Below are 11,935 nucleotides of genomic sequence, written 5' to 3'. Positions count from 1 at the left end.
ATCTTTTAAGTCATTGAAAAATATTTTGTGTTAATTATTTTGGTAGTTATTAAATGAACAGCTAAAGTATCTGCTATAAGCTAAAATATCAAGTATAAAACTGAGGAATGATCTTTTTATGAAATTTTAATAAAATTGTGACCTTCTGATGATTTTTCTTTTATTTTTATTCTTTGCCTATTTTTTTAACAATAAGCAAAAGCTTCAGGCTATTTTTTCGGTCTGTATTGATTTGTTTAAACGCAAGACTTTTTTTTTTTATTATTATTATTTATTGTTTATTTGTATTTATTTTGTATGTGTGTATACATTTTCTAAAATCAAAATAAACTAAACTAAAAAAAAATCTGAATCAATATAAATCATAAAATATAAAACCATACCTAATTCACTTTGGACGTCGTCTGGAACTCCTGTTATAGTCTTTCTTCGTTTGACCTTCTTTGATCTCCGTATTACTGTGTCAGTGTTGCTTAAAGTGCGACGAAAGCTCGCCTGCCGGTCAAAACTCTCACCTGTAAGTAGATTTTAAGACAAAAGACAAAAATGCTTATGTTCATTTTGAACAGAAAAAATATGCATGTCTCTTTAACAAACAACTAAAGCCCTATCTGGACGGGATTAATTTCTCAGGGGGTCCTGGGGTCATTTTCTCTTATGGGGGGGTCCTCTGTGATTTTATTCCCATCTAAAACGATCATGGATGTGTTTTTACCCAGACATCATCTGAGAAATGACAGGCTGAATTACCTGCTGTTTTTCGCTGAACTCTGTGGTCCTTTGGTAATTTTAGTCCCGTCCGGACGCACCTCGAATTTAATAAAATTTGTCCACTGCTATGCACCGCAATTACACTTTGAGTGCACGTTTCCACGGAGATCCATGTAAACAAAACATTGTGATCCTTGTGCAAAACCTGATAACACGTGACAATGCGATGTCATGTGACCGAGAAAGCCAAAAAAGTTACTGGTCCTCCTGTTTTTTTTTTATTGCAGTCCGTATGCAAGAGTTTTATCACTGAGAAACAAGACAGGGCTTAAGAAAAGAGGAAGGAGTACCTGTGATGTTGATGGGTATGATGTCGGTGGCCACAGACTTGGCCTGCTGCCTCATTTTCTCTTCAGGCGTTGGTAAGGGTTGACTCTTACTCCAGCAGCTCTGGGAGTTTATGTCACCGCTGTTTTCCAGTAATGGCGTCTGAGGGCCCACCGAGTACACGAGTTTCTCCTCTTCGGCTGACGAGTCTGAAGACTGAACGCAACACACACACTCTGACTTATAGGAGAGAATAGGACGCAGCCTAATTCCAGGGAGGGGAATTGCATCATACTTGGTCATTTCCCCAGTTTCCCAGTTGAAAGGCTAAAAAGCAGAAGAACTGAACTCTCCACAACTCTGTTTGTCTGTTTGCTCCAGGCACTAAACTGTGAATGAAAAATTTCTGAGCTCAGAATGCTCTAGCATAGGCTTGTAAATTATTCAGGCTAATTTGAGCTCACTGTTAGAGAGGTTGTTTACCACCACAGCACAGAGTTCACTCTGTTCTTGTTTTAATGCAATGTATATCTGTTGTAATGTACCATACGCAATGTTTAATGTACACTCTGCATGAAAGGAACTGCTGCGAAATAGTAATAGTTGCACCTAGAAGGAAGAGTTGGATTGCTATTGGAATAATATTCATTAAGAAGGAACATAAGGGTTACCATTAGGACTTAAAATTGTTGGTTAACCCTTTTGTGCTTCACATACTGAATGATTGTGACACATAAATAATGGGGTTGTAGAGGTTCTTAATGGTGTCCTTAGATACCATTATCTATTCCATGCAGCTTTAATATTCTCACAGACTTGCTTCAGATTTTGCTGTAGGGGTGGATGTTCAATACGTGCAATCAACACACATCCCACACATTTTCAATAGGGGTTAGGTCAACATTTTTTAAATATTGTGAACGATATAATACCCTGAAATATCACATCAGGGTACTACTTTTTTTTTTACTGTTTTTAGCAAAAGAAAAATTCACACTGTTCTCATTTCCTATTATATATCTACTAGAAACAGATTATATCTGTCTAGTATAATAATTGTACTTTAATCCTGGATATATGGAGATATTTGGAGTACAGTATTAGTATCATGGCATTCTGGATCATTGACTTTTGTTACAAATCTGATAAAATTCTTGTATTTTTAAATATCTTAGTTGTGCCATACTGTATACAATAATAAAATTACAAAATTTCAGTTGTTCACTTTTTATAGTTTTTTTTTTTATATCACCAAGAGTATCATTATTATACTTATCTAATACCATATCACCCACTGGAGTATGCATTCAGAAAAAGTAGAGCCACTGGTTTCAGGATCTCATTAGTATGACCCTAGGCTATCAAAGTGCTTATAATGAAGACCAAAGGTGATGTAGCATTGTTCAAGATTGTACCCCACTCATTTGTTGACACCAGGGTTTCTGAATGTGTGATGCAACAGTGAGATTCTCCACTAAAGATGATCTATTGCCATTCTTCATGCCACTCACTCCATTACAGTCTGGTACATCTGCCCACAAAGTTTCATTCCCGTTGGTTGATTCCTTCTGAGTGCAAGATAATGATTGCCAAAACCTGAATGCAATAATGTTAGTCTAAAAGTGACAACAAGTGAACTAGTGTACTTGCCATATTTTCTGGCACTATAAGGCACACCAGATTTTTAGGCGCACTATCAATGAATATCTATTTTCTGATGTTTTTTTCATAAATAAGAATTATGCGACACTAGTAAGGAACAGGGGTGTCGCCATGTTTTCCTTCTAATTCAGCAGATCTTGCTGCTGAGTGGCGAGACCTGTAAAGCTAAGCTAAGCTAAGCTAAGTAAACAAATCTGTAATTCTTAAAAAAACAAACATTTTCTTTTAAAAAGTCAAACAAGCGCTGGAAATTAATCCACACACATTTTAGTAAACTTACGGTTTAGTGCTGTCAGGCAATCTGTAAATCTAAGTGTTCCGGTAAGCCAGGGCGATATTAGCTAGCGGTTTGTCCCACGTAGCTTGTTTTAACGTGGTAAACACACAGACTACAGTACGATGTACTTCCTCTGAACGGCGAAAGAGCTAGCGCTTAGCACGGATAGCGGGTAATGCTAATACTGCTCCAGACTGGAGAAACTGAAACTCCTGTATAATGCTACATTTCAGTGTAGTGGCTTTGCTGCTCTAATTTTCAGGAAAATTAAAGGATTTTATGTGCGCCTTATAGTTTGAAAAATATGGTAAATCATTACGATTCATATAGCATGTTATTTGGGGTAGCAGTCTGCGTCAATTTGCGATTTTTAACTTGTTGGAATAAGTTCTAAATGCAAGGGAACTGTGCTCCAGTGACAAATGCTGTTTCACAAACGCAACAGTGAAAGTCTACTGCTGACTACTAGTGAAAAGGGAAAGCACAAGCACAGACTAAGCTACTGCATGAAGCAGCTAGAAGGGTCTGTAAGGATGAGGAGCCACTCTTTCTCAAAGAGCTACCACAGTCTAGTGCCACCACAGCCAGCTGTACCTTTTTCCTCCAAGGTTTCAAATGACAGCAGAGAGAGAGGCAGGATTCTGACAAACAGTCTAGGACTCTAGACTGCGTTGATAAGGGGGAAAAACGTAAAGTATATAAATACAGTGAAATATGCTAAATGACATCAATTGTAAAACATTTCAGTTAATGTTTTATGTTTACAAATACTGTAGAAAAAAAGTATTTGCCAGTGTGTTATAACACTAATACAATGCTCCACTAGGGGGCAGTGTGAACCAATGTTTTACATCATAGATTCCTGTTAGAAACAACAATAACTTGTGGACAAGACTATATTGTATGTGTATATATATAGTTATATAGATACAACCTAGATAAATAAATAGCTAAATAAATAATTTTATTTTTCCAGATTAATAAAAATGTGTCTACCAGTAAAAAGTTTTTCATTCAGTGTTTTTATTTTAATTGTTTCCTACATTGTAAATGAAAAGTAAAGTCATACAGGCTGTAAAGGAACACATAATGAATCATGTAGTAACTTAAAAGTGTTAAACAAACCAAAATACCCTGTGAAGCATTGAGATTGGCTATAATTATCTGGGTTGCTTCCTGATGAGAGCCAGTTTCATCATAACATTTGATGGGTTTTTTAATGCAACTGCACTTGAGGATACTTTCAAAGTTCTTAAAATCTTTCGGATTGATGGACCTTCATTACTTAAAGTTTATATATATTTTTTTTACTTAATTGAGTAGTTCTTGCCATAATATGGATTAGAACATTACTCAAAAATAGGGCTATTCACTGTATACTAACAATCTATCTATCTGTCTGTCTATCAAATTGTCAAACTATTGGCTGAGCTGTAATGTGCATGCAGTAATGTAGGTGCTGAATATAAAGGTGCGACAGGCTGAGTGTTTACCTTTTTCTTCTTCTCTGTCTCGTCTTGGTCCAGCTCCAGGATGGGCGAGGAGAATGCTGGCCCCTGAGAGTAGTACTGAGAGCTACGGAAACCATCTTTCCTCAGCTTATCACACTCTAAAAAAACAACATAACAAAAAACACACGTCAGCAGCTTTTAAACAATGAAACCAGTGTATCTAAAGGATCCACCGTGCTCAGTTATATAAAGTAACACCCTTTCGTAGATGTAAGAAGATGTTATAAAATCCTTGTAATGCCCTTGCTAATGTTTTAACTAGTCAGTAGCAGGTAACTGACTGTCCAGTCGATATTTTATACATAATTTTGTGCACAGACGTTTCCCAAATATTAAATTAAAGACTACATGGAGTCTATGAAGTTGTGAATTATTACTGTGTCCAACTTTGTGTTTTCTTTTCAAAACAGTCTGTCATACTTAAGGATTAAATCCCCAATTAGCTGTAAACAAACTGACTTGCTGTTGTTTTTCTCTCTGCTGTGTTTAATATTCCTTTAAATTAAATGTACATATACAGCATTAAAGACGCAAACAAACTGCTTTAAAATGCATTTAAATTCAGTATATTTTGCCCTTTTGTCTGCTTCTGTGTCATCAGTTTAATCCTCATGATGTAACGTTAAGCACAATACCTACAACAACAGCGATAATATAAGAAATATACGTTAAATATGTACAAAATGAAACAATATTTTTACTCTTGCATCAGAATGTGTATAGTCTCAGCACTTGCATACTGTAATTGGTTTAGAATGGAATAAATCTGGATTGACCCATCCCTAATTAGTCTACTACTAAGTAAATACCCACTAGCAGTTTTTTTTTTACAGGCGTCTAATACCCTTGTACACTACTTAGGGATGAGCCATTCTCGATTACATTATAGACTTTTATTTCTTACATAACAACTTTGTTTCCTTATTTGTGAATAAACAGTGATGCGCAAGCTAATTTTTACATTTAAATATTTATGTTATTAAGTACCTTGAGGCACGCTCAGAGATGCACGAATTGCTGAGAAGATCTCTATAATATTTATGCATTTTTAATGAATTAATTTCGCAATCTGTTCCCCTATCCTACCTATTTGTTTGTGTTTGTCAGTCGACTTAATTTCAAGATGGCAGCACCCAGAGAACTACGTAAAGGGACTTTGTGTATAAACAGTGTTTTTTAATAAACTTCTTACGCACTTTCAAAGTTCTCAATGCCTCGTTTAAAAAAATCAGGGGTCTCAGAATTCTACCTATGAAGTGTGGAGCTACTTTGGGTTTGTTAATAGTGTAAAAAGAGTGATTTCTTTGCGAGGGCCACACTTTGCCACCTATAGCTAGCACTGTATGACTGTTGGGAGCATGGGCTAAAAGCTCTGTATTTGGGAGCGCTGGGGATAGAAGGAGGTGAGCTATTCCACAAACATTTATAGTCGTTATCATGTTTTACCACACCCAAGTCCATTTAAAGGAGTTCTCCTTTAACCTCCCAGCCCTAATTCACCTGTTTAGTCCCTAGCAGAGTATTTCATACCAGTTTTTTTTAATAAGGAATAAAATACTGTAGAAAAGCCAATCAGGAGAAATTTTCAAAGTAACATAACACAACAGCTTGTTTAATTCTAAGGCATTCTATAAGATACTGGAATATGCTGTAACATGAAAAAACTGTTGGTTTTGGTACATAAGGCCTAAAGAGGCAAAGTGAACAGAGCATCATAAAAAGACTTCCAACATCTCATCTACCCACACGCCGGCTCTCTTCCTGACTCAAAAGAAGCAAACATAAGGTCAAACAACTTCCATAAAAGCAATCTTTTAAGTGTCCCATAGAGAGCGTGCGTTTAACCTGAATATGTCAGACATGAACGTCGGGTTATGAATGGTCTTCAAAGCGGAGGTCCACACCTCTGCCCACCGTGGCTGACACATCTATTTATTTCAGCTGGAGATCTCTGCTGACATCTTTTCTAATGAAACCCTGCTGAGGAAAAGCAGCCCCTCCCCACAGTCCTCATCATTTTGCAGATTCCAAGGTAATTACCCCTTCTATTCAGCTCATAATCCTTCATTTTCAGCAGCTCAAAGAAGCTAATTCAGTTACTATCTAATGCAATCTCTGTCATGTAGGCCACTGCAGAGCAGCGCCAGTGCCTTCTGAGGTTCACCCACTATAAAAAGCAGCGCTGCTTCAGACAGCCTAGTAAATGCCTGTATAGAAAACTGGAACATAAGCAGCCACAAACTGAGATTTTATACTCAGAATGAAAATCTTCAAAATTATTTAAGGTCTGAGCAGCATTTTTGGTAGAAATGATCACCTGCTGAGGTACTGAAGGAGAGTTTATCAGACTTGCTGCCTCAGCAAGCTTGAAGGTGACAGATAATGCAACCGAGAGCCACATGACCTACATTCACAATATATAAAACTGTGTTTTCTGACACTTGTCCTTGAGAAGAACATTGAAGTGAAGGAAAGATTAGACTTGTAACAGTAGTTTTTTTGATGGTTGATATATTGTTCAAGAATTACCGTATTTTTCACACTATAAGATGCACTTAAAGTCCTTTAATTTCCCCCCAAAAAATCATCGGTGCACATTATTTATGAATTTTACCAGTCAGTTTGTAAGGAGCAGTAAAGCCACTCCACTGAAGTGCAGCATTATACAGGAGTTTCAGTTTAGTTCTCCAGCAGTATTAATATTAGCCGCTAACTGCACTAAGCGCTAGCTCTTTTGCGGTTCAGAGGCAAGTATATCGGACTGTAGTCTGCTCATTTACCATAATAAAACAAGCTATTTGAGACAAACCAGAGACTGTAAAAAAAGATGGACGCTTTGTCTCCGTTCCCATACATTCAATGAAAATGAAGCCAAAATCTTCCGCCATGTTGGCGATCCTGAAACCCGATTCTGCGCAGTAGAGACCAGAGGAGGGAGAGAGACTGTGGAGAGCAGCCTACTCATTTGAATAACCCCGCCCCTGAGGGCTGCCTCGCGGTCACAGACTGCAGAGCGGGACGGAGCGGAGCTGACGGTCTGTTATTGGTCCCGCCCATAAGCAGCCCTTTTACCATAACCACACCTTTTTTTAATGGAGCCGAATAACGTTTTAAAAAACGAATTCTGTGGGGATATAAAAATTGTACAATATAAGCAGAGGTTACACTAGCTGCTGCATTTAAATAATGGAAGTAGAATTACAGTATATTAGAAAAAAACGTGATTGAAAGTTGTCTGTTTTGCCATTGAAACCTATGGGGATGGGTGGAGTTACACAGCTTTCTGCAGCCGAACAGCAGGGGGCGCCCGACCTGTGGTGGCTTCACTTTTGAGAGACGATGCTCTGTCCAGCTATATACAGTCTATGAGACAAACAACTAGCTAATATCACCCTGGTTTACCAGAGCACTCAGGGTTCCTCAGTGTAGCTCTGACAGACAGCATTAGCCGCTAACCGTTAGTAGCTAGCGGTTAGCCACTAGTAGCTAGTGGTTAGCCGCTAATGCTAATGCTCCAGCTTTAGTGGAAATCTGAGCTTACTGTAAACAGACAAAAGCGCTTTACTCACCCAAATAAACAGTTTTAGGAGAGAAATCTGTGTAGATTAACATCTAGTGCTCGTTTGATTTGTCAGACTTGTCTGAAATGGTCCTTTTTAAAGAATTGAGTTACAGTTTTGTTTATTTAACTTAGCTTAGCTTTACAACTCACTCTACCTCTTCAAAACTCTACTGATGCTCTTAAACACATTAAAAGTGAAAGAAATTCAAGCAACTTGTAACTTGACAAGTTCTGCACTGGTTGTTAGTTTTGTTTAACACTTTAAAATAGTGGAAAACCACTGAATTTAAGGTGTGTCCAAACTTTTGCCTGGTACTGTACATCAATACATTTTGGTTGGAAATATTGTCCAAAACTAAACATGATATCTGATGCTGGCATTAAATATAACTTTTTATAATGTTAATTCACTATGGCACCATTTAAGTCATTCTATGGCCAATATCATGATTAGCATAAATTATATGATATAAAAATAAGTCATGTTGGCCCTTTTGAGCAGGGTGGGTTCGCTTAGTGACTGCAAATATCGCCCACAGCAAGAAAGTGGCCCTTACTGAAGGACCAATCATTTTTACTCATGCCACTTGCTGTGGATCAAACAGTGTTTCCCCAGGTCATGAGGAGTGGGTCACCATCAATTCCATGGCAATTACACACTATTGATCCTGTACCAGTTTTTACATCTGTCCCCACTGTGACTGCAGTGCTTCCAGAAGTTCAAGCTAATGTCATTTCCACAGAAATGTGACATACTGCCTCATAATGACTTCATGTACAGATAGTCTGAATACTAATAAAAAAATACTAAACAAATGATACAAGGCTGAATTGTATGACATATTTCATCATCCTCACTTAAAAACCTTGTTTGCAAGTCATTCTTTACATTACATCAAATGTTCTTTATGAATAGATCAATAAAATGTTCAAAAATAAAATATTTGTTTAAGCGCACTTCATAATCTGATGCAGAACTGCAGAACAAAGGAATTTGTCAGTAATCTAATCAATGCATTTGTATGAACTTGGGTCATCAGATAATGAGAGAAGTCAGAATTTACAAGAGATGGTCAATAATCAGATTTTTGCTTTGCAAACAGAAGTTTCAGTTTCAATAATGCGTATTTCAGCAAAAAAAAAAAAAAAAACATTTAATTGAATTTGCCTTCCATTAAAATTGCACAACCTATGATGTAAGAACTGCACATGCCCACATTCTAATGGCGATGCTAAAACAATATACTTTGCATTCCTACAGTGGAGTGCTTCTTTTGTCCTGAACAGGTCAGTGTGTTAGTAGATCAGAAACAGGGAAACCTGGAACTCGTATGAAGGATCTCCCATTAATCCACCAGCAGAAGGGGCTTAACTAGTGCCCTCATTACAACCCTGGCACCCTGCTCTAACTAACATGCTTTTTCTCTCAGCACAACACACACTCTTTCTCTCTCTCTATCTCTCAGTAAAGAGCTGAAAGGATTATGAAAGCATATGATGTCATTGACCAAGAGTGATATTGATCAAATTGGGTAAAATATGGGCAAGAAACTCCTCCACCAGTTTTACACACTGCTTTTGGATAACTTTATGCCACTCCTGGTGCAAAAATTTAAGCAATTCAGCTTGTTTTGATGGCTTGTTTTCATCCGTCTTCCTCTTGATTATATCCCAGAAGTAAAATTTGGTAAAATCAAAGAAACTCATAATTTGAAGTGGTCAAAATTTTTTCCAGAGCTGTGCATCGCACCCTAATCATAATAATATACAAATGAGCCCTCTAATCAGTCACAATTCCAGTTGAACATTTTATGTATTTATATGCGACTAAAATAAATCTTTTCTTCCTTTTTTTAAAATTAATATGCAGCATAAGGGGTTTTCTTAATAAATAAATAAATAAAAAATTGTAATTAAATTCTCACTATCAACTTGCTTCATCAGTTGCATACACAAACCGACATAAGTTAGCCTTCTGATTATTATTATCTGTTTATTGATAGCAAACTTTTTTAATGTTTTAAAGAAAGTCTTCAGGAATAATAACAAAACTTACTATGCTATAATTGCAGCACAACAATATTGACCTGTAATTGCAGTAACAACTTACAGCAGTTACCATTATACACTGTTTTTGCTCTATAATGAGCAGCAGACAGTAAACTACCAGGTAATTTTTTTGCTTTTAATTTGCTCTGCAGCTGTGTTTCAGTGTTTTACCAGAGTGTCTGATAAGTTTCATTTCTATGGGGCTTCACCACCCACCATTAACTTTCCTTTGTCTGTTGCTTAGTAACAAGACACTCGTAGCACTTTTTGGGTCACATTCAGCTGATTTAGTAATCTCCCGTGTTTTTTTTTGTTTTATCACTGTTGAAAGTGCACTGATGGAAACTGTAGTTCCTCCCAAATTCGCTGAAAATATAATTTTACACTTTTAGATGTAAAAAAAAGGTAGAAATGAATAATATTTGATTAATATGTCTTTGACACTGTTGACTTTTTCCAAAAACCTGATGCAACTAATCAGTGAATTAAGAAGCTCTTTCTGAGAGCCAGGATATGGATACATTACTGCCTTACCTACACTTTATTAAGCACGTTATCAGGAAAAACTGCTGACAGTTAGTCCATTGGCAATGATAACTTATTGTCTATTGGCTGCTAGCTATTCTATTTGCATACTGTGTGTGTCATCCAGTCACTGACACTCACCATCAGTATTTAGTCGATCTCCCCAGGCTGCCTTAGAAAAATATAAAACTTATATACAGCTCTAGAAATATTGAGACCACTTCAGTCTCTGAATTAGTTTCTTTGATTTTGCTATTTATAGGTATATGTTTGAGTAAAATGAACATTGTTGTTTTAGTCTATAAACTACGGACAACATTTCTCCCAAATTCTAGATGCAGAGCTTTCAGACATGAAATAATGCAAAGAAAACAAGTTCATATTCATAAAGTTTCAAGAGTCCAGAAATCAATATTTGATGGAATAATAACCTTGTTATTTAATGACAGTTTTCATGCATCTTGGCATGTTCTTCTCCACCAGTCTTACACACTGCTTTTGGATAACTTTATGCTACTCCTGGTGCAAAAATTCAAGCAATTCAGCTTGGTTTGATGGATTGTGATCATCCATCTTCATCTTGATTATATTTCAGAGGTTTTCAATTTGATAAAATCAATGGTCTATTTTTTATTCTTCAAGAGCTGTATAATGTTTAACTGTTTGGTCTCTATGTTGCTGGCTGGTAAAGCAAGTTAGCATTTTGTATTGTATTGCAACAGAATTATCATTCATTAATGATTTTGTTAACGAGTAAAAATAGGTTATAATTAATTCAGTGACAATTTATGTTCTGAACGGTAATAAAACAAAACCTGTTCTAATCGTATATAAATATTTCAAATCAGTATTTTACTTGAAATCAAAAACAATATTTTATTCACCTGTTTGTAAAATGAAGAAGAATTATTGTGTAAAGGAATTGATACTGAAAAAACCCAGATTTTATATTTAAATAAATCAACCAGTTTCCTCAAATGATTTAAGTATACTCAACTCATCCAGGCTTACAGTGCAGAGCTAAAACTATGTAAAAAAAAAAAGATTCTTGATGGTTCTTTGCAGAATCTTGTATGGGAGGATTCTACACATCACTAAAAGGCTTTTGGTGAGGAGTAGAGGAAAGGAAAGCTTCTTAAATATGGTCCTTAAATCCATAATTGATTCTTTTTTAAACCACTAGTAGTGATTTTCTTTATCCTGGGATCATGTCATTACACCAGGCTCTCAGGGAAAGGCAGGGTGCGAAGTCTGCAGATCCTGTCTTTGATAGCTGTGAACTGAATAATTAATATGCATTTTTTAATAAAT

At 36.4% G+C, this 11,935-nt stretch overlaps 1 protein-coding gene across 10 annotated transcripts in view; it reads right to left on the bottom strand.

The window, feature by feature from the left end:
- The window catches only part of nhsl1a (NHS-like 1a), a 128,254-nt gene that overhangs the window by 12,220 nt on the left and 104,099 nt on the right, over nucleotides 1–11,935 (bottom strand). For 7 of the 10 annotated variants that reach the window (XM_007239254.4, XM_007239255.4, XM_049463630.1 and 4 more), the window contains exons 3-6: nucleotides 4,471–4,586; nucleotides 3,572–3,643; nucleotides 1,062–1,254; nucleotides 384–515 (exon numbers count right to left, since the gene is read on the bottom strand). In XM_007239254.4, the coding sequence (XP_007239316.3) occupies nucleotides 384–515; nucleotides 1,062–1,254; nucleotides 3,572–3,643; nucleotides 4,471–4,586 (513 nt within the window). The remainder of the gene's footprint in view (nucleotides 1–383; nucleotides 516–1,061; nucleotides 1,255–3,571; nucleotides 3,644–4,470; nucleotides 4,587–11,935) is intronic. The other 3 variants (XM_007239257.4, XM_022672831.2, XM_007239262.4) reach the window with 1 other exon arrangement.

Source organism: Astyanax mexicanus, chromosome 14 (assembly GCF_023375975.1).
Source record: "Astyanax mexicanus isolate ESR-SI-001 chromosome 14, AstMex3_surface, whole genome shotgun sequence".
NCBI lineage: Eukaryota > Metazoa > Chordata > Actinopteri > Characiformes > Acestrorhamphidae > Astyanax > Astyanax mexicanus.
This window is presented reverse-complemented; position numbering and strand designations above follow the sequence as displayed.